The 24,276-nt window shown below is 40.5% G+C and overlaps 1 protein-coding gene across 1 annotated transcript; it reads right to left on the bottom strand.

Annotated features, from left to right (window-relative positions):
* Window positions 1-1,803: 1,803 nt before the first annotated feature.
* Window positions 1,804-3,920, bottom strand: LOC131284011 (uncharacterized). Its single transcript, XM_058312864.1, has 2 exons — window positions 3,311-3,920; window positions 1,804-1,976 (listed from the first exon to the last, which is right to left on the bottom strand). Exons 1-2 carry the CDS (start codon window positions 3,918-3,920, stop codon window positions 1,804-1,806), a joined length of 783 nt encoding a protein of 260 aa, XP_058168847.1.
* Between the last annotated feature and the right edge of the window lie 20,356 nt (window positions 3,921-24,276).

Below are 24,276 nucleotides of genomic sequence, written 5' to 3'. Positions count from 1 at the left end.
AATGAAAGATGTCCTGCTGGATGTCGTTTTGACAAATGAGGCTTGTTTCCATTTCTATTTGTAGTGTATTCCCACCATCAGCTTGCCTTTCGACCTCAGACAGGGAGACAATAATTTTCCATCTGTCCAGAATAATATATTTTTGGGTACATTTGCTAGTGATGCTAAATTTAAGCTTTTTGGAAACAATAAAAATAAAAATCTATTTAGTAAATCAATCTCACAAATCTTATTATCTTAATCGACATCGATATACATCATCATTATATCTATTTTCTTGTTATAAGCTAGAACAAATTTTAATTTATATGTTCTATTATTCTAAGTTATTCCTAAATTCCATTATTTTAAGTAAACAATATTCCTAAATAATGACACCTTTAAATGCAATATTATTTATGATAAATTTTTTGGTGTATTTTACAAATAACAAGATTATAATTTAAGTTCCATCTGTTTCTAAACATCCGTTGACAACTTGTCAGTAGACTTTTGCTAATAAATCGTTGTTTTTATAAAATATTTTGTTTTAATAAAGCTTCTTTTACTCTTATTGAGATTCTTAAAACAATTGGTCAAAAAGTGTAACACGTACAAATAGTTGTAAAACGAGTTACAATCTTTTATACAAACATGATCGTTTGTTAAGTTTGAATAAGGATCCACGAATAGGAAAATAAAATATGTCCGAAATGTACGTCTGGTTAAACATCACTTTTAAATCTGTTACAAAAATTGCATACAAATCCATCAAAAACAAACAAATAAAACGAATCAGAATAAGGAACAGTTTAATAAATTACACACTACCATACGAATTCAAGGTCCACGCACGCTGGTACGTCCTGAACGCTCCAGAACGGTCGTTCGAAAAGGCTGAGTCCAGGAGAAGTTGGAAACAGGGTCAACATGGGCATTGTAAATCGATTCAATTGCCATCATCATCATCATAATCGTTGTACGTTTGCGTCGCTTCTCCGTTCCTGAGCAGCCAATACAAAGCCGGGTGGTAATTAAGGCACATTGTGTGCATACTGCAGAGTCCGTCCGAAAACGCTCCATGAGGGACCATGGGATGCATTCGGCTGCCTTCTAATGCATGCAACTGTTGATTCAACTATGGCTTTGCTGCCACTTCGAGCGTGAGCGTCCCGCTACATGCCGGCACCGCCCTTCCACTCGCAACTGTCGCAATACAGACACACTTACGCACAAATGGCTTCCACAGCCCCCCTAACCAGATACCGGTACGGTTCCGTTCAGTTCCGATTGGCTTCCGCTACCGTCCGGAAAAGCGGCAGCGACTGTTCCGGGTGCGAGGCAAAAAGAAGGCACTCAACCGTACCATGTCCGCGGTATGTTACGATTTCCATTTCCACCCGAGCGAGCGGTTGGGGCGAGGGAATGGAGGGGCGTTTTTGGTAAATATTTAAATCAATCGATACATGCACGACTCTTCTGGTACACCAGGGAAAATACGGTGTACCAGGGTTTTACTGAGCTACAATTCATGCTCCGCTGCATATGGAAGCAAACGAATGGGGGTCGCACAATCGATGTTGAATATCACCATCAGACAGGTTCCTGGTATTGGTTCAGTGGTAGGTAAAACAAACCCATTTGACCTTCCTCGGTGAGTCCTGGGGATTCTTCAGCTTCACTTCTCTATAATTTGCATCCTTGTTTCATGCTGGTAGAGGTCTCGTTTTCAAATCCATCATTATCCTTCAGGATCTTGCACTCATTTTTACCTCAAAATTCAATTTAGTGCACATGAAATATTTAATCCAAACGGTGAAATACTCACACAGACACATGGTAGACAATGCACTTGTAGCCGGCCGGACGCTCGAGGAAGTTGTACACCTGGCCCTGGAAGGTGGCGCGTCCTGCGTGCCGTCGCTGGGCCTTCACGTAGCTTCGGGTCGCTTCACCCCACTCCTGAGGCCCTCCACGATCGACCGACAGTTGTAACCCTGCCGAACGTAACGGTGCAACAGGTTCGAAGTGAAAGTGATTTTTCCGTAAAACGTAGTCGGGAATGGAAGAAAAAAAGGAAATCGTTTAAATATAATACCTCAAGTGACATGCATTTTAGGTGTAAGGTTTTTTCTGTTTCTCATAATATATCGAAGGTAATTTCAAATGAAAAAAAAGCTACACATAGTTTTTAAAGTAATCGAACCTTGCAACTCGGAAACAATACTCTTTAAAAATAACATCACCATAAAACTTTGTTTTGAATAATCTAAATTATGAAAATGGTTGACAATACCGCACCTAAGAAAGATACTGTAAAATTGTTACCAAAAACAATAATATAAATCAACCGTACCTCGCGTACAGTTCGATTTGTTTTCGTTCCGCTTCTAGAAAAGACGAAACTTCTCCGGTTCATCTTCTCGAAAAGTTCAATCAATCCCCGTTCAACGGTCAGAAAACTGCGGCGGGTGCGTAAGATTGTTTACTTTCAATTTTAACTTCACGTCGCGGCGAAAACTTTTCCTGTCCCGTGAATTAAATTACCCATTTTTGGCACCCCAGGTGATGAGGGTGTGTGTGTGTGTTTGCGGTTCTTCGGAATTGAAATTTAGCCAGTCGCAAACAAATCGATCAACTCAAACCTACCCAAAACATTGAAGAACTGGGCGCGAAGGAAATTGTTTAATAAATGAATCGGCAGCTCATGACAAGTAGCAAAACACGTACAAAAGACGTTATTCTAAAATATGAAAAACACAGTATTTAAAAAATAAATTGGTGATGCACAGAATAAAGTAACGTTTTCGATATTTTTTTAAATAAAAGATACTTTATACAATGCAATTATAGCTTTCAGCTGAAAAATCTATTCTTTTGGAAAGCTATTTAAAAAACTTTTTTAACTGCTACACTTTTTTACCATTTTTGTTAACCCTATGGACTCAACATTTGGAATCCATATGCATTATAATTTGAATAACATCACAATCGATAGTGAAAAAAAGGAGGAATAAACAAGCTTTCAAGCACGTTTAATCCATTCTGGTTGATCTCGTTTGAAAAATCGTACTGTGCCTAAACAAGCGATTAAGAAAATGTACAAACAAACTACTTTTTGCCGTTTGAAATCAAAAAGTCATAAAATTCCGCCAGTTGACTGAGCATTGAAACGATCGTCACTTGTGCCAACAGAATGCAATCCTAGAAACCCTTGCCCGCGCACTGACCCGATCGAAAGCTTTACCTTTGCAGGGCATTAGTTTTCTTTGCAATCGGTGAAAAGTGGGGTGAACAAACCGAAAGAGAGGAACATTTTCCTCCTACTCACCGATCGCATTGAGTGACGTTTGCTCGCCGGACGCGACGATGGCGGCAGTGGCCATTGATTTGCGCTTGAAGTTTTTCTGCCTCAGCGCGGCCGACCCCACCCCGCCGGCCATTTCCACGATCGTTACGGCCGGCGAGCTGGGCAGCAGTTTTCCGCCGACGCCATAAAGCAGCTGCTCGTTGAAGCTGATGCCGAGCTCCTCGAACCGTTCGCAACCGTCGCCGAAGCTGCCTACGCCCGGACTCACGCCACCTCCACCGCCAATCACAGCCCCTCCGGCACCCGCCCCGCCGTTGGCCGCTCCAACGGTAGCAACTCCAAGCCCGGTAGCTGCCACCAAACGGCCGGGCGTGAGCTGCCCAGCCAGCGTTCCGCTCGCGTAGCTCCCGAAGCTGCCGCACAACGCACCCCCGCTGCCGCCACTGATCACCTGCACCGAGGCGGTCCGGTCGTGCAGCAGATTTTCCGCCTCATCCAGCGCCATCAGCTCCGTTATCTCGCCCGCCTCGCTCATGAAGGAGGCCGACTGCGAGTGGGACGAAAGGTAGCTGAGCCGGGGCGAGCGGTTAATGTTTTCCGCCAGCGTCGGGACGCGGTGGTGTTTCGCCATTCTCGCCCCCTGCCGCCTCCTGCGCCTGATGCTGTTGATGGTGGCTCTGGTATTGTTTCTATCGCTCGCTTCTGACACTACGAAGCAGTTTCGATGGCCGGAATGGCTTTCCGGCCCAAAAATTGCCCCACCAGTCGTTGGCCCGTGGTGCGGAACTCGAAGGGAAGGAACACTATCTGCTCGCTGCAGCTACATTCGAGCAGGGGACGAATCTACTTCCGGTGGAGGCGCTTTGTACCACTGCCAAGTCGAGCGTAAATCCTTTCTGTTTCCAGCAGCCTACGACACATGGTAATTGCTTTCAATAACGGCAACAGATCAAAGCTAGAAATAAAAACGAGCAACAAGAAGAGCATGATTAGTACATGACATGATGATAGAAGTTGATCTTGAAATGTTTACAAGAATGAAAATCCTCTAATAGTACGATCTAATCATAAGAATATCAGAAAAATACTAACAATTAATAAAAACTAAGAATTCAATTTCAAACTGTTCATTCGAATTACGGACGTCTGTCGTTTTCAAACTACGGTAAAGCGCCCTCTATGTGAAACGATACGAAACTTCAGACTGCATTCTAACGACGTTTCCCGTTTGTTCTGCTAGAGGTCACTAGTGAAGAATTGTCCAAGATATGAATTCAAAATGAAAAGATCGTGTCAACCGACGTTCTCAATTGTATTTTAATGTTGAGATCGAAATTATCATGAACATTATCATTTTGTTGATTTTTTGTCAAAATGGCGCATCCTATACTCTTTCACAAAATTCTCTAGCATTATCAAAGAGGTGAATATTGTGATGTTTTAAAAAGCGTAAAACATGTAAGTTGTGCTAACAAGCCATGATAGTATATTTACAAATCTTTATTAATGTTAAGAGAAACAAAAATCGCCGCACTAATATTCATACAGCCGATTTATACGGCTATAATAGTATTACGATTTGGAACTGATTGAAGTTTACCATTCCCAATAGTACTACAACTTAATTGAGCAACTCCTATTTAGTGATATTTCCGTACACCCCGGACTCACTCGGGATCAACCCATCCGGGTCAATAATGGGCTTATGTTGTAGTTTTAAACTCGTCGGAACTCAAAAATCCTTATTTACAACAACCCCTCCTCTCAATTCCGTGACTCACAGTCCAAGCAACACAAGCAAAGACAAATATCGTAAATAGTCATACCAAATGCTAAATCGATAACGGTCAGCCTAGCAACTCTGTACAGGCGTGTTTCTTCGAAGAAGCTCCATAATTCGTAAGGGGGAAGTAACTTCGGTTTGCAGAAATCGATAACAAGCGGAAATTTGTTCCGCATTCTTTGTCGATTGTGACAGTTACTATTTGTCATGAGAGGGTAGCAAAACATGAATGGGCGAACAAGTAAAAATAAATATGAAGCTAGAGGTTGTTGAAAAGGCCCACTGCAATTATTTATTTTTTAAATTTATTTTATTTTACCAAAACCCGGAAAGAACTATAACAATAAGGTATTCAATCGGCAAAATCTCGACACTGGAAATAATTGTACGAACATTCTGCTACTATTTTGCGCACAAATAAATCAAATCCTGCTTCGCTAGGAAACATCTTCGCAAGAGCAAGTTCCTGCGATTTCTTGCGACTCTCAGCACCAAACATCTTCCGGACGGACGAACTCAAAGCATGCCGTACATCCATCAAGCCAGTAACTACTCAAGAAGGACTTGGGAATGAAACGTAATTGCATAAATTTTGCAGCATGGAGTGAAAAGATTCTGACGGTTTCCGACCATTTTGAATAGCCTTTAATTAATTGCTCTTCTTGGTGCAAAATTCCGCTTGCCGCGGGTCCTTGTTCGCAAGCTTACAGAAAACCCGGTTTTTGGACGATAGAAAAAGGTGTTTTTCCGGTGCTACTTTTCCGTCAAGCAGACCTCCGAAAGACGTGCCATCGAGCGTAGCAATGCGGAAGTAAAAGATGGGGAAATCAAACAAGGATAAAAATAGCCTAAATGTTTGCAAAGTGACAGAGAACTTGAATGACCGAAAAGGTTTCCAGGACACCTTACTTCCTTCCTACAACATTATATTGAAGCTGGGACAAGAGAAATGACTTGCCTCAGAGGCCTTTAATACGGTACACAATGTATAAGGAGTTTTTAATAATTAATTTTATCTAAGCAATATATTTCATTTTGTTAACAATCCATGTAAATTCGAAACATAAAATCACCTAGTATTTTTCATGTGACAAATGTCCATGTTTCATATTCACCAACATTAAGCCGGCGTTCACAAACAGAAGAGATCCGCAAACGATTTGTCGTCTGTGTGTTGGAAGCCCTGCAGCTCATAAATCACCGGCCGAGACGGTTATTGAAAACTCATTCACAACAAGCTTCTCCGCCGCAGATGCAAATTTTTCAAGCCTTGATAAATCACCTCCGCTACGGGCGAAGGAAGGTGTGCAAGAAAATATTATGCATCAACATGTGGGATGCTGGAGGTTAAGCTGAACCGTGTGCCGAACGATCAAGTGTGTTAATGTGCTCTACAACAAAGTGGAAAACGGGCACCCTGGCGGGAAAAATCTTCGCTTGGAGTATGAGTTTTTCCCAGCAAGCCACAGATGCACCAACCTTGGCGTGGGAAAGTGCTATGGGGGGAGGATAAAATTTTCACAGACAAACGTGGAAATGGGGTGGAAAATAAATCACTCCAGCTAAACCTGTCATACCACCGTTCACGTAGTTGATTTTTTCTTCCCTCCTTCCATTCCACTCTGGCGTCAGGATGCGTTGTACTCGTTGGCCGGAAAAAAGAAACGTAAACCGGATGAACACAGCCACATCCTTGCGCAAGGATTGGAGCGGAGAGTGGAGCACGAGGGTTTGGGAAAAATAATTTTTCAGAAAACTTTACGCCGGAAGCACTGCAACGCTAACCGGCCACAGCCGTCCCATTTGCGGTGATGCTTTTCTCTGTCTGATGCTTACTCACACACAAACACAGACACCTACACACAAATATGGTTCATGCATATGGTTTCGACTTTTCACCGTGGAAAATCACTCCTCTTTACCGCAGCAATCTGTTTGCCATGGACGCATCGGAACTGGCACGGATGGTGACAATTCCCCGGCCATGGAAATGGTTATGATGATGATGATGATGATGATGATCGCTAGGCGAACGAAAAGAGGATGTTTTCATTCATTCCAAACATGCACTATCGTTACGAAAATCGAAAGTCCATGCATTGTCAACAAAGCAAACCGAAAAGGCACAGGAAGGACACTCTTTTGCAGTCAACTTTATGACAAGAACTACGCAGTCAAGGGTGAACAACAAGCCCCAAACGAGTTTTTCCGTTTCGCATGATCGGGCGGCAATTGTATCAGCTTTTCGGAAAATTGTCCATTTTATTTTTTCCACAACAATGCAACTCTTTGGTAGTGTTTTCAATGTTTTGTCAAGAACATTAGAACTAGAAAGAAAAAAACTTAAATAGAAACACCTTCTTAAAATGTCAAAATTAAATCAGAACAAAAACCTGCAGTGAAAGTAAATATCATACAAACGTACGTTTTTGTTTTTCTTTTTATTCTACAATTTTTCCGTTACTTTGAAACATATTTGTAAAACGTTTAACGTATTCCACTCATACTCGAATAATTGTTTGTGTATGTCTCTTTATATCATACGGTCATAAGAAGAGAAACATTTACAAATAGGTTTAAAAGCAGAATAAATCAAATTAATTGTGTTATTAGTTGCACATAAGATTCAATATTACTTAATGGCAGAGTTATCGTTGCCACATCCGAGCGATCTCTGAGTTCCAACCCACTATGGCCATCCGTAAGCTAATTCACTGTATCTTTCCATCCTGAGGATCCGCAGGGGCAGCTTCTGCCTCCTCGGCGCACGAAAAACGGCAGTAAAATTCGCATTATATCGGATGGTAGAGAAAAAATAAATTTGTTTTCGCTTCCCACACCGGTGCCAGCATAATCCAGCCTCCACTCGAGCCACACAGCAGGCTCCAGCAATCTGGCTTCCCTTCGAGCTTAATCCTGCTCGGCTCACGCGCCGTTCATCAATTCTCACCAACCTTGGCTACGGCGATGCCTTTTCGGGTGCCTCGGAAGCGCACGAGTTCACGTGCAAATTCCATCCGCTTTGGGTTCGCTAACGCAAGCACGTTGGCGCATTCCACCACCGAGCAAGTAGTGGGTGGAACAATTTTTCTTCATTCACCGACCGGCGCTTACCGTAAACCGACTTCCAGCTGATCCACCGCGGTACGGAAAATGCAAGAAAAGAACGATGGAGAATGCTTAACGGCGTGCGATCGGTGGAACTCTCACGAAAGAAACGCCGACCAACCGGCAACCCCGTGCAGCTAAAAGCCGTACAATTAATCATCCTCGAGGAGAAACTGAACCTGTCTCTCGGATCGAGCCTCTTCCCCAAGCGAACGGAACAAAAAACAAATCCACACTCTGCGGTCACATTTTCCCCGGCAGGATGTGAAAATAGTCGACGCTCAACATGTGCGCCTCGCGCGCATCTATTGTGCTGCACGGATATGCTGGTTTTTCGTTTTTGCGACCATTTTGCTTAATCATGGCAACATATTTATGGCCTGGCTGTTTATTTCCATTGTTTCATTTGCGAGATATTCTTCGGGTTTCTATCTTTTCTTGTGTCAGTTCATTAGAAGTTGTTATAAAAATCTTCAACGGGGTTAGCTAACAATCCAAGCTACTTTTATTCAAATCCAAAAACTTGTTCAATTGCCGGCAGCTTAATTTTAGTAGAATAAGTTAATAAAATTACCTCCTTTGTTAATTTATTCGTACAAAACTCAAACGACTATAGTTAAAAAGTTTTAACTTGTAGAATAACTGTTTCACTTTGTCAAAAACATTGCGATGTTGTAAAGCAATCTGATGTTATTTCCAAACCAACCGAAAAATCTCTGTTAATAAAGTAAACTCCTTTAATCAAGCTTCATTAGCAGTGTACTTGGCCGTGAACTTTTCAATCGTGTGTTAAAGTAAAAAGCTTCAACCTTGCTTTTTTATTTGAAAATATTTTCCTAAAGGCATTCCGCAACCTACGGTACGTTATTTTTTATTGCTTGTGTTATTCAGTGTTTTTGTGGGCTCAAACAAGACCCGAATCTCTCGGTAACAAACCACATCCAGACCCTGAAGCTGCTCCCAAAATAAGACGCTGGAATTTCCTGCTCCACTGACGATGCGTAGAGTTTTGCACATAAATCAAGCCAAACCCGCGGAAAACGGTCGCTTTTACTTTCAATAAGATTAATTATCAGCCTTATCGTTGTCGCACGTACTTTTGTCCTCGTTTCACGACGACCGGGTAGTTGACCTAGTCGAACCACAACAGTCGAGTTGTCAAAATTAAAGTTGCAGGTGCCTTGACAAGTGGCCATGTAAAAAGGGTAAAGTTAGCGAATTTATTGATTAAATAACTTATATCATTCAGATACAAGATAAATTATTTATCTGAACAAAAACATTTATTCTCTTGCCTATTTAAATCCTCTCTGATTGATTTTTGATTTGAAAATGAAGCTACAAATTCCCAGAATGATAGGCACAATCAGGAAGCTTAACTTTTCGTTTAGATAATATTTGATGTTATATATTATTGTTGATTTTTTTTGCTATAAAAATAGTGTTGCTGATAAAAATAGTTTTGGGTTTGTTCGTCGGTTCTTCCGTATGATCCATCTAGTGTTATCCACGAACTTGCCTACAAGCGCAAGGAATAAGCAAGAAGCTCGGAAAAGCAAAATTGATTTTCACGGTCCTACTGCGTACCACCCACCGACGGGCGTCCGCATAAACCCAGGAGGCACGGTTCTTCCCCGCTGGGGTAGAAATCTAGTGTATCAAACTGAGATCCAAACTGATTATTTCATGAATTCACCGTCGGCCCGCCCGGATACGAGCGCCCGAAGCGTGGTTCGAGATGCTGTTGTGGTTGTCACGCAGCTGGAGACAGTTTCTGCAAATTAATTAGAACATAATTGGATATTGTAGCGATGGGAGAAGTGCAGCGGCAGTGAGAGTGTGATAAACGATCGGTGTAGGTTTCATCGGATAACCACAAACCAAGTAATGGCAGACTGCGAGGAGTTGGTACTACTTATCGGTGATCGACTGACCAGAAACTTGGGTGGGATTGTTTATTATACCTCGCCACGTAGTCTTGTTTCAGTTGATTCCTTAAAGGGAAACAAATAGCGTCGTGAATTTGTATTGTATCCTAATAGGAGAGGAGAGGAGTATATGCAATTGCACATAGTTTACATACTTAACGAGCCTTTTTCCAAGTAAAGAAGTAATCTTCCAATAAAAAAACTAGTTTGAGGGCCTTTTTATCATTGTTAACAAAAATCTTAATTATTTTTCAAAACTACGTAAATCTTAAACAGGGGAAACGACCAAATTTAAAGCAGTTATTCTTCTATATCTTCAAATAAATTAGTTTCTAGGCAAGAATTACTTGAATAGGCCTTAAAATTGCAGTGTATAAAAATATCTAAGATAAACAATAACTAAAACAAAGCCTCTTATTATAAGATCCTAAGACATCAGAGTTGGATGCTTGTTTAAAATTCATCATTGAATAACTTTTGACGCACATTATGGTAAAAGTAACCTGTTACACGATGCTCACCATACTCATATTTCCCGTCCGTCCCGAGCCCAAGAAAGGTTTCCCCTTTTCCCATTGGGAACAAGCATTGTTCATTACATACTTCCGGGATGCATATTTGTTAAAAAAACAAAGAAAAAGAGTGACACTTTCAGGCACGGCAAGCGTAAGGCAACTGGAGAATCATCTCAATATATCACTCCCAAGCACCCGAGGGTATCACCCACAGCAAAAGTGTTCAAAACAACGGTAAAAAGTACAATCCAGTCCGAAACGACCAACTCCCCGTACGCCCTCGCTAATGAGATGAACAACGCATGTCATGTCAACCATATGCTATCGCGCCTGTCTTTTCATTTCCATTTCCATTTCGCCTGTTCGTCAGCAGCCGCTGACAGGTAGTTGAAAGGCAGCAAGACACACACGCAAGTCAGGGAAAGTGGATGATGTTGATGAGAATGATGAGGAAAACGAAAACAGTGTCATCGTGACGAAGGCGTACGCGTGTGCGCCGTGTAGGGGTAACTTAATTTTCTCCCGGCGTGGGCATTAAATTTCTTTTGCTATTGTGGTATATTTTTGAAGTACGGGGTGTAGGTTTACACTTCATCTAATGCTATCAGAGTAGGCTTTTGGAGAGCTCAATTTCGATAGCAGGGGCTTATTATAACCACAACTATGCCTATAGCTCGAAATTCAGTTCACAATATCGGTCAACGATCGATTGGTGAGCCATGGTATAATATTAATATACACGACTCGTAAGTTAATACATACTTCTCAATAATTATATTTTAAATAATTCAATTAGACTCATGTTTAAATTTGATAGCGAAATTATAAAATAGGCGACAGTTAACATAAATATGTAAATTGATGTACCCTAAAATAATAGCATGAGTCTTAACATGAAATTTTATGATAATTTTAAGTTTAAGTCTCATTTGTAAAGGTATAGAAACTAGAGCACAGATCTAGTATCTCTAATACAGAAGTAATATCTTCTAATATCTCAGTGAAAAAGAAATCCAAGTTTCTTCCAATTTCCTACAGATCCGTACGTGAACTTTGGCATCCATTTTTAATGACCAGCCCAAGGCAGAATAAATCCTTGTGGTTTCCGCACAATAAAATTAACATTCCTCGTCGAGATTGATCGGAAATGACGTGATTCTCGATTAAGTTCTCCCTCCCGTGTGGCAAGCCAACGTGTGAGTGATTACTGTTGCTGCATGCTTTAGTTGCTGGCACTGTTATTGCTCGTTCTTCTCGCGCGTTCTTCGACCCTGCTGCCCACAAGATGCTAAGCCCTCCCCGGCTGGCGGTAGTGACTGGGAGTTTTTCTTCCTCTTTTGTTTCTCCCCCAACGCCCAGGGGGTGGATTAGCCACTGGAACACAGGTGAAGATTTACGAAGCCCAATTCGGGCGCCGATGAGTGGTTTAGAAAGTAATTTATGTCGTAATAAATATTTATAGCCTGCTCTACCGCTTTGTTGGGCTGGCAGGCCGAACTTCGAGTGAAACGGAATGGCTAAGGGACTCATCTAACGCGTTCGCTGGTGGGCTGGCTGACAAGTTGAATTTTTAGTTTTATCTGACTAAAGAAAGCGGCCATCGCCTCCATTTGTGCCAGCTTCGAGTTCGGAGAGTTAACCACCAGGAAAAAGGTCGGCAAAGTTTTTCGAGTGGCAGCCCATTAACTAATGGTGGAAGCATAAATTATTCCATTGCCTTTAAAATTGGAACCTTTCTTTTCGTCGAGGGTTGGGGAGTTTTATTTGCATCCCTCTAGAGGCCCCACAAGCCGGTGATCATCTAAGCTCTAAAACTAGCTGATCATCTGTATTAGTTGGCTCGGCTTTGATGACTAAATAAATCCAAAAATGCTAAACTACCCTTTAGGGTCGAGTATCTAATCTAATCTAATGTAAGTTTTGTCAATCGAGGCAAAATAATAATGCAGGACACATAGTTTGAAAGCATTCGGTGCGGTGCTAGCCCAAATGGTGTCCTTACATAAGGAAACTTTTGGCAGAACAACTGGATAAAAGTATTGGTCACTCAAAAATATTCATTATGAGTTCAATTCCAGTAGTATAGCACTTGCTGACAGACAAAATGAAAGAACTAACGACAAATCTTGTTAAAATCAAAACCAACGCAACATAACATCACAATTCGTTAATTATTAGACGAATGAATTTTCTTGTTAAAATCGTTAAATAAACATAAAAAAAAGTTAATGAAAAATCATAAGAGGAAAGAGATACCTCTTAAAATTGTAACAAATTCTCTTTTCGAGTAGATCATTGAGAGTATAATGTAGGTAAATATATGACACAAAGTATCTCAATGACTCGAATTACTTATTAAAATAATTTCAAACTTGCTACAAGCACTAGTAACCAAACATAATCACAGAAAAATAGCTGTGCCACATAATGTGCGATTTTGCCTGCTATGCTATATAAAAACTAACGCAATTTAAATATCATTTACTAGCATTTACGAATAGAGCAAATCAGAGAAACGATTTGATGCTGATTCTTCAATTTGTATGTTTCATAAAGCGTCACCATGTGCTTCACGCAGATCGTATGAAACAATTCAATTTTTTCGTCGGAGAAGCCATACGCAGAAATTTAATCAACACACCGGTTTGATTATTGCTTTCTCGATGCTACCCTTTCTGTGCGTCCCTTCGACGCCTCGTGGCTAAGCTTCTTTCGTCGAAACGGAGGCGATTTCGAAGGAAATATTATTGCACTGCACGCTACCGAACGCGTCGAGCACACCTGTCCGGGTGCACATAACGGGTGGATTAGCATAAGCCGAACCCACCGCTTGGGGGGGTTATTCTACGTTTTCAATACTCGATCGTCTCGACGAAACCATAAGATGTCCTGCTATCTGTGGAATAAAAGCTTAGGGTGAAATGGTTTCACGTGAGTTTGAGTGTTCATCGTGGCTTGTCTCGCCGGAGCGTTACAGGGGGAAGTGGCCAGGCAACGGTTTCACCGAGACACATTACATTAAATGCCTTCAGGTGCGTAATATGCCGCGACAGCTCAACAGCTTTTGCCGAACCCCTAACGTATCGTAGGAGGAAAGTCTCCGTACGGCACATGTATAGATTCGCTACCAGCCATCACCACCACCACCGGCAGCAGAAAGACAATACGACAGGAAGAATAAATAATGCTTTGGTAGACCGTACCTCGACAAAGATGTCATCAAGATGATAGGGTAGACGCGATTTAATATTCATTAAATGATTAAAATTTCAAGCAACCATTTCCTTCCTCCTCCGAGTTTGATAGTTTTCTTCGGTACGCCTAATCGGTGCGATTTTCAAAACTTTTCAAACACACACATACACTTGTATGGCTTTCCATCCGTTGAGACGATACCTTCGACGTCAAGTTTGTTGGTGGAAGAAAATGTCTTCAACGTAAAATCCCGCAATATTGTTACGTCACTCGACCATATCTCTTCGTCATCCACGGGAAATGGTGAGGGGATCAATCTGAACGTGGTCGTTCAAGGTTAACGAGTGGAGTCAATGGAAGGTCGCACTTAATTTACGCCAAACAATCAAATTCCGCCTCGCCACCGGAGGGCGGCTTACGCCGAGACGGTCCATTAGCACCGACCGAACCCGCCGGTGACTTCCGGAAAGCACGTGCCCTCAATAAGTCCGATAAAGGGTTAAAGGACAATCGTACTCCCTCCCGGACGCGGTCGCTAGCAAGACGGATGGATAGCTTAATTAAAGTATGACCTGAACGAGACGTGATGGTGATGAAATGATCTGCCCGTGATGATGAAAAGCATTAAAATTAATTAGAATGCAGATTACCGGGGACTCATTTAATGTCAACGAAGCGTTTATAAAATATCCTTTCGAAAATAAGGCATGCTCAAAACATCTCAGAGGCCCTTCAAGGTAAAAGATTCACTTTGTTTATTTCATCATTTTTCAGGTTGACACCACTAATGATAATCATCGAATCCAAGGAAGCAGTTAACCAACATTTAGTTAACCCAAAATGTTGAAATTATTTCACTTTTCATAGCAACAAGAAAAAATTTCAATTTTCAATTCAATTGAATCAATAAGCAAATTGTTAAAAACAGAACGCATGACTCACTGCAACAACGGTTTTATCTGCCAAAAACAGAAAACAAGCAAAGTCAATCGTATGTTATCATCTCAAACTTATTCTGCAAGTAATCTCCTACGTACTTTTGCTTTCACCCACAAAATGAAAAATAAAAAAACCGTTTCCGACTGCTTGCCAATAATGTTTAGCCCGTTACGGAGGATTAGGATCAAAAATGACGATAAGAGAGCGTAAAGAGATTTAACCGGAAGGAGAAAAAAAACAAAATATTGAAAGCATCTTGACGGGAAGAACGGGGGCTTAGTAACATTGTGAAACAGAGTTACCCACAACTAAACCGAAATAAAGAGTACAAATCTGACTTTCTTTACGGCGATTCCAGGCGGATTTATGTTCGCTCGGAGCACGTTCTGGCTGGCTTTGACAGAACGAAATTTGAAGTCGTGGCAGTGATTGGGGAATAGGTTACGGTTTTTGCAACAAGGTTGGGTGGGTTTCACTTTCAACCCTCACTGGAGAGATTATGTATTTAATCTTTCACGGTAATAAGTCTATTAGGATAAAAATTCACAAGAGAGTCTATTCTGTATGCAGATGGGAAAAGCTTAATTCGAATACGAATTATACTTCATTGATACAATCTTACAATACTATAAGATAAATTAAAAACAATTAAAATTATGAGTTTAGTTGATGTGTATCACAATATGCAATCATTCCAATCCAATAAGCGTTTGTAGAGCGATCACTTCCTTTTGTGAACACCTTATGGCACTGAAGATACATGGTCACTTTTTCATATTGTAGTTTTTATGTGACTTGTTTTAGCACCCCGTAAAATAAACATATCAAATACAAGTGGATTCCACGAAAAAACACACCGGATAGGAAAACTGATTCCTTATGCAACAACACAATCGCAAGCTAAAAGGAGACGAAAACTTCCTGGAGTTCCTAAATAATATGTCTAGAATCGGTACAACTCACCAGAGTATTATTTGTGAACCAACACGTGCTACACTGCTGTCGTTCAATGCACTGCCTGAAACAACAGACATTTCACTTGCCGTTGCACTACCAGCTGTTATATGCTCTTTTACCTTGAAAGTATGATGTAACATTATTCACAGGAGACACAAAGGCGAACACGACCATCATGAAAATATACGACATCTGTATGTACAAATCATTGTGCATGTTTTCATGGTCAGTTGTATTTACCAACCAGCAACAGAATACATGTTTAGCAGGTGCAGCATACGTTCAGTTGGAGTATTTGAGCATCTTACAGCCATTCGGGGACATTGTGTTTGGTTTGTTCGCCAAAAAGAATAAAACAAGTTGTCAATGGTCAAGCATGGCATCCCCATCATAAAATTGGAATGAAATTTCAACAGTCAAAAAACCAATGGCGGTAGAAAATTATAATTCATATTACATTTGAAGATTGTAGACAATCCATTTACATTTGGTTTAAATTGGTGGAATTATCAAATTCTATTAATTTAATCAATTTTCGATATACCAACTTCATTGTTTCCATCGTTGGCCGATGTTGAAAAATTTTATGAAAAATTCAAACAAAAACATTCATGGTAATAGCAATTCACCATACGAATTAAATAAATTAAAAACAAAATTATACAAACAACCATGCGTCTCCATTAGCAAACCTAAATAATAAAACACTAGGCGCCTCCATCAACGCTAGATTCAATTTTAACAAACAACCAAATATTACATATCACATGGAAAAGCACAGATTAAAAACTATGAGTCTCACTAATCAACAAAACAAATGTGGATTTCAGCTTTTCCCAAAACAAAACAAAATCTTTTGTGGAGCTACAACTAGTTTCCTGTCCGGAAGCATTCCATTGAGGCAAACGGTTTCTGAGAAAATATTGTCAACTTTCAACGAACCAGTCCCGGAGTGTATGCGTGAGTTTCCGATAAGAAAGAACGGAAACAACTAGAACTCAATGTCCCTCCAATGGCTCCCCCAACAAATGGAGTACACCTTGTCTAATCAATGCCATTGGGCACAACACGGGAACACGTAAAATAAGTTAATGTTTATGCAAATGTGCGTATTAAGAAGGTTCAAACAACCCCCTCCTGAACGTAACCACCCAGACGATTAGGTGGAAGTAGGTCACTGCAAGCACAAATCGGTGGTATTTAGTATTTGATGTAGGTCGACCACAAATTATGTCCGGGAATGTTTGTCTTTGTGGTGTGGTGGAGTAAATAAAAGCGCGCCAGCCAGAAAAATAAACACAGTGACATTTATATTCACGCACCACGAATAAATAGCGAAAAGATATGTTAATGAAAGGATATCATTAGTTTGATCGAAATTAGTGACAAATTTTAAGATTAAAAAATATATGTTGAAACCTTTTATCCGAGCTCAAAGACAAATAAATTTACTACTATTGAGTTTGTTAAACATGTTTAGAAAACAACCAAAGTTCAACTCTGAAAACAAATTCAAAACCGAATAAGATTGCATCCCAATAGCGCGAAGAATGAAAACATGATTATTCCAGTGAAATCTCACATGCCTTCATTCCACGGAAACAGATATTCATTCATACTGTTTTACAGCAAGACATAAAATGAAAAAATGTCACCACTCCGTACCCATTATTTTCCGTTACAAGGAAGCGCATACATTTCCTCTCGGTTCGGTTAAATTGAAAAGACGAAAAGAGACAGACAAAGTCTAGCATTTCAACAGTCACTCGACAATAAGCCATCTGGGGAGCAACATCATCATATCATTAAAATTGTACGCACGACGGATTGCGTTATCCTTTTTGGCACACGGCACATACACATTTCCAGACAACATGCTCATGTTGCCGATGCCATCGAGTCTCGCAACTATACACCACTGAACATGTGCTGGTGATCCCCTTCCGTACTTTATTCGGTGCCATGGGAGCTACAACCCAAACTTCCATTAACCATTTGCGAGCTGCATTAACCCCTGTCTTTTTGTTTTTAGACGACATTTTCATTTGAAACATACGTCGACCTACATCGACGCAAGGCTTGTCATTTGTTCATTACTACTTTTATTCATATGAAAAGTTGGTAAAGTTCGGAAACATTATATTCAACAAAACAGATGTACAAATATTTGATACAAATCATTTTGAAATTATCCTAAAAATATTACAATCTGTATACAAAATATATAACATGAGCTGCATGTCATAATTATATGATCCCTTTTAGAAATAGCCGCTCAAATCTTAAACATTTATCAACAGAGTTTGTTGAAATGCATTGGTTTGCTTTAAATTGTTCCTTATCTATACTTTTCATTTCATGTCGCTTGTAAATAGATTTGTTTCTTGTCAAATAGGTTTTTTTCCTTCTTATGCTCAACTTTTTATCCCCTTCGGCGCTTACACTTTCCGACCGTCTTAGTGAAACCATTCTAGACGATCCGTTAATTGGAAGTGCCATGGTTTTCCAGCTCGATAGACATAACACAGAAAATCGTATTCTCAAAGGAGTACGAAACACGGATGCCAAGCTATGGGTTCCTATTTGGTAGAATTTTGTTCTGAAAGGATATCGAATGGAATGATATTGATACCTGTTTGCCTAAGGCATTGGAACGCAAAGGTATCTGAAGATGTGTACAAAAAACTTATGAGTAAGGCAATGACACATTTATTTTTAATTAACTTCCAATACAGTAATTTCCCGTCAGAAATTTTTTCATTTCAGTTTGGTGGTGTGGAGATTATCCCGACTAGGATGTTCTGGAGACGTAAGTCTTTGAACATGGTGTTGAATAAAACTAAAACTTTTTTAATGATCTATCTTTTACAAACATTGAACGAAACTTTTACGGAAGAAGTTTCTAACCTCCTGAAGGTGAGAAAAAAAGAAGGTGACATAAAAGAACAAAACAATAAACATACCAAATTGGGTATTATTGATTTTTGCCATAAAACATATTTCATCAGTAATATTTTATTACTTTAACCATTCTTGGTGCAATAAGTGAAATTTCCATTTTTATCCGCTTCTTTAAACTAGCTGCAACTTCAAATAAAACATAAATGCTCATAAAAAAACGCAAAAGCCTAACATCAACGTTTTTAATTTTGTTCAATCAAAACAACACAAATATTTGCTTCAGTGAAAGCTCCCAATATCTCACGCGCCATCCACGGGGAAAGATAAATCGGCGAAAACTTTAGTACCGGCCTTTGTACTAACTCAAACGAACCGCAGTAAACTCATTAATGATTTTTCTTAATGGAAGGGCAGGGTGTGAACATTGAATTTGAAAACAAATTGTCCACAACCACAAAAGACGGCAAAGCATCAGCCCTAGATGCCTTACACTGGTAGATGCCTTCTACAGTAGACTAACGAAAAACAAACCAACAAAAATTTCAACTCATCCAGAAGACGAAAAAAGGAACATCCAGCCGTTTCGCATTTCGCCTCGCCAAACCCATTATGCAAATTTAATGAAACGAATTCTTTCGCCACTTCGCCTGAAACAGGAAGTGCGTCGTTGAAAGCAAGCAGTGTAAGTTAAAACAAAAGACGACGCTAAACAAATGACGCCCAGCAAAGGCCAAACAGTGGTTAAGCACAGCGAAGTGGCGTAGTTACGGAACAATCGAAGCATTCCGTTAGGAAGAAGGCACACCATAAAATAAGAAAACAAAAAACATATCCGGCAGTGCATAAAATGCTTCCAAAACATTTACTTCCCGCTCAGGAAGTTTGTCAAAGTGGTACCGGGGCTCCAGCAAAAGGTCCTCGTGAGGGCAATCTACAGCTTTGGTGGCTCGTTTCTTGTTAACAAATTAGCGTTTTCTTGGTTGAATGCATGGCTTCCCATTCAAGGGAAGCTAGCGTATTTTTTTTTCGTGTCGCTCCTTTGTCCTAACAGTCGGTCCCTTTGTGTGTTCCATTTTGTTTTTGTTTTTCTTGAACACTTTCTCCTGACCCGAAGCTCGCGAGCCACGATTCGGTTGCGCATGGTATTTTTTAATTAATTATGTCACCAAAGAAGAAGATTTATTTTCCCAGACCCTTTTATTTGGAGCGATGATTATTCCATGGTTTCCCCTCTACATACCGCTGTAGAAGCGATTACTTAATCCCCGCTAAATTGCCTCCAAATAAAAATGGTTCCGACCGTATATCTTTTAAAACCCCGTCACAGAGGTTTAATCGCATTAAAGTAAGGTCTCGGGAAGTATTTTCCGGAAATTGTACCGAGAATATGAAAACCCAGCTGTTCCCAGAAAATATCGATCACAACGTTCGGTCGAATTGAAAAAAATAATAAAAAATGGAAGAGAAAACGAGCATGCGGAACATAGAAATGCATGGTTTTCCGGGAATTATGTTTAACATAAAACAATCAAATAGATGACTGCAAATGTCTTGTAAAACTGAACGGGACGTTATTTAAATAAAAGGTTTTATTTCGTATTGTGTACTTTTTATTAAATTGAATGTAAGTTTTTTTTTTCTTAATTTACATCTAGTTTTTATTGCTTGAGTTCTCAAATTTAATATCACGCCTTTTTCAAACAAGCTTCAGTCAAAAATAGACCTGCGAACATCAATTCAAAAAGAAATTCGTACAAAACTGGACTGACATCAGGCGCAATAATCATGGCCCTACCGATTCCAGTCGATAACGATATTATTATTTGCTTTGAGCTTATTTATTAGCATCAATAAATTATGCTGCCCCCTACTCCGCTCTGGTTGTCTCCACCCCCACTTGCACAGTACGATTTTACATCAATCTCAGATGATATTGTGGTCTACCCGGAGCCTCCCATCACTCTCTCCACGCGGAAACTTGAGCCGTCATCTCTGATTTAGCTCGATGGATTTTTCCCTACCCTGCGCCAGTCTCATTCCCTATTCTTCGCCTCGGCAAAATCCGGTAGCAAAGTAAAGATATTAATATTATCATTTCATTCCCCCGCCCCGGGAAAGGAAGGGGTATCGCATTGGAAAACTTTATCTATCCGCTTTCGCACCATGGCATGGTTTAGCCGTGCTCTCCACTTCAAGTACCAAAACGTCTGACGTCGAGCGTCGGGGGAGGCAGACAGCTATGCGACACTTTTAACGGCACCCCGACCTGGCGAACCGATTTCTGCGAAACGACCCCAGAACCGTGGGATAATAGCGAGCGGAAGTGTGATTAATGGCTGCAAAATGCAAGAGAGAAGAGCAAGCACACAACAACGGTGTCAAACGAACTACCGGGGAACGTGGTATCCTTCCACAGGCCAGTCTGGCTTCAAACAACTATTAAAAAAGAAACTAAATGGTCAGTAATGGCGGAAGGCTTAAATTAAATTAATCGTTATGCGTACCACAACAAAGGGTAAAAAGATAATTACCTTCGTAAGAAAGCTCTAACCTGTTCGGTAAAAAGGTAAAAAATGGCTTTAAAACGAAAATTTTGATTTGTGAAGAAATTTAAGTCTATTTTCACAGATTTTTTCCTTACACTTGTAGTCTTTTAACAATTTTGAGGAAATTTAAAAATTTTTGAGTTCAACAGGTTAGGCATTCGCAGAAAAAAAAGAAACAAAGAGCAAATTTTGAAGGATCGCCTGAAGAATGAAAGAGTACAAAATTTGAGTCCTTATTAAACCTCATTTATCTAGAGAAAACAAACGAAACGATATTACGTAACAACAAATATCACAACGAAGAAATGGTTTTAAAACAAGGACAAATTTTGAAATCATTTTCAACTACTAATGCTACTTTAATATTAAAAAAAACGTAACTTAACGTGAAGCTGTTGCGCAGTTTGTGAGATTAGTTTTAAAGATTACACACATTTGATTGTTTGAAAAAATGCTTTATCTTTTTCAACAGTTGTAATAATAGTCTCTGTTTAACTTGTTGTACTGATATAATATAATTAAAGATTTTTATGTTCAACCATGTGATTTCCTTGGGATTAGTTAACATCCACGCATTTAAACCTAAGGATGATTTAAAACTCAAATTAACTTACTACTACCGGTAGCTTCAAATGGTTGCTTATACTGCCCTACTGAACGTCGTTTTGCACTACGGGTTATGCACACCAACATTACACCAATCATTTTATCGAGCATGTAATGGAATCTTTTGCCAGCGTAGCACAATCCCCTCCACCGAGATGTGATGCAGGAAAGCAGTAAACCAAGTTAATCGAAAACTCGATCCAGCCTCACTGTGTCCCGTCTTGCCGGAGTAACCGTTGGTGTTCAGACGTCTGTGGAAGATATGTTGCTCGGCAAATAGTTGCTGTTGCATGCGACCGTAGCGTGAACAATGCACGAACACACAATGCCCTCCGGCCAACCGAACACCTTGGGCGATTAAAGTTTATTTATTTTACCGGACCGGCAGTAGTTTATCGCCGCAAGGGTCGAAACACGTCGGGGACATGAAACCGTTTGATCTTCCCGGGGACGGAGAACGAACCGAAGACAAACTATCACCACATGGCCGGGGGATCAGTCCCTGCAAAGGTTGTCCTTTCTTCGTCCCAAATTGATTGTCAGAGAAACCAGCTTTTTCCCGCTCCCACAACCTCTTCCATGTACGAACCTGCTCGAAACCGTTTTGAGACGAAGAAAGATGTGTGTGCCGTTCGTCGTCGTTTTCCATTATCGACAGGAGTCGGGCAGCTCCCTTGATGTGCGTGCCTTGATCGGGAAACATGACGCAAATCGGTAACCGATAAGAATGGAACCGGTAAACTGGCACATTTTATTGGTTCTCCTTTCCACGCTATCATACGTCGGAAGATTGGAAACGGGTTTGATTGAGGCTACATTGTTTTTAATACCGTGTAAACCCTTTTATGTACAGATACGGCACAATGTTTCCATGAATAAGGCGATGTAAAAACACGCGAATCCTAAAATGCTCAGTATAAATAAGAAATATGATGATTTGATGACATAATACGGGCACTGCAAAGATATGAAAATTGATAAAGGTTATGATAAAGAACAATATTTTCTGTGCACGCTAGTTTACTCATACATCTTTATCATTTTTGTTGAGAGCCAAATAAAACAAGGCGTCATCAATTTAAGAACTCGAAGCAAAACAGTTAAATACAACATAAAATCAGCCTTTCGTGAGTTCCGCAATCAGAATATACGAGTGGAAGAGTTAAAATATTTTGGCACATCGTAGAAAAACATCAAACATTATCGTAAAGCAGACTACAGCTTCGGGCATAATCCGTCGCAAGAAAAGAATAAATTACGACTCTCAAGACACTCTGAAAGCACCGTTGCCGCCAGCATAATCCTTACCAGACTTGGCAAAGAGATACGGTAAATCTCAAGCATTTTCAAGAGCAAAGAAAATATGTCTGAAATAAAAGAAGAAACTTTTCTTTTGCTGGCTTTTCCAGTTCAATTTCAAGCACCAGAGTGACATAATGGAGCAATTTCTTGTCACACATTTCGTGGAATGCACGCACCTTTTTTTTTTTACACTAATATCCCTACACGGTAAGTATGTGTGCAAACGTTTTAAATCGCTAGAGAGGGGAACAGTGTTCCTCCGCTCGAGCAACGAAAACGCTGGTGCGTTTGTTGCGTGTGAATATGTTTGCTCCGACTCGGGTAAAACTCCGGCCGAGGGGTTTGTTGGTTGCTAAATATTTCAAAACAGATCCCAACGCCGAACATTCGTCCGCCCGCTGAGGCGCCCGAAAGCCGAAAGATAAACATAATTCCGGCGCGCGAGTGTCACATTCTCCCAAGTTGCTCCCCGAAGGCTCACCGGCGTTTGCCGTTAGCGTACGTGAAAATTGAATTAGAAAATCCATTACCAGCAACGCTGCGCTGCAAGCAACAAGGAGGAATTAACCAAAGCGGGGGAGGGGAAGGGAGAAAAGTGACGAAAAGAAAAACCCTAACACATATGGCACAAAGCCATTCATGCCTGCCCCAAACCACCGTCGCTGGACAGTTTGGAAGGAAAACTGATGGTTAAAAAAGATGATGAAAGGGAGGAAAAGGAAGTTGAAAGGTAGGTGGTCGGGTGGGTGAAATGATTGCCAACCGAAAGTGAGTACCCGTGAAAAGGCTCAAAACATGACTCAACAAACGTCAACTGGAAAATCCTGTGGAAAAACACAGTATCCACCGCGGGGCAGTATGCTTTACTGCATTTCTATGTCCTATAACTCACACACACGAACCCAACCACACAGGTTCATAGTCGAACACTCATATTTAGACATGATTTCAACTCTCCGTAACGAAAAAAAGGCATAATAGAAGAAGTCAAATCGGCCTAAGTCTGCATATTTCATGCCGCGCGTTTTTTCATACCTTCAACGAAGGGGTTTTTTCCGCGAAACGGCATAGGCATTTGATGTTGTTTTTTTTTCATCACACGACCAACGCAAACCCAAATGTTGGTAGTTGTGCAAAACGGAAAAAACACTAAAATCTACCAGCCGGCACAAAAACTCACCAACTACGTCAAACGATCAAACTGTTG

The sequence above is a fragment of the Anopheles ziemanni genome, chromosome 3 (genome assembly GCF_943734765.1).
Source record: "Anopheles ziemanni chromosome 3, idAnoZiCoDA_A2_x.2, whole genome shotgun sequence".
Lineage (NCBI taxonomy): Eukaryota > Metazoa > Arthropoda > Insecta > Diptera > Culicidae > Anopheles > Anopheles ziemanni.
This window is presented reverse-complemented; position numbering and strand designations above follow the sequence as displayed.

Coding starts and splice junctions, on each gene's coding strand:
- LOC131284011 (XM_058312864.1), bottom strand. CDS start 3,920: ATGGCGAAACACCACCGCGTCCCGACGCTGGCGGAAAACATTAACCGC. Junction 1,977..3,310: donor AACGTCACTCAATGCGATCG/GTGAGTAGGAGG, acceptor TACGTTCGGCAG/GGTTACAACTGTCGGTCGAT.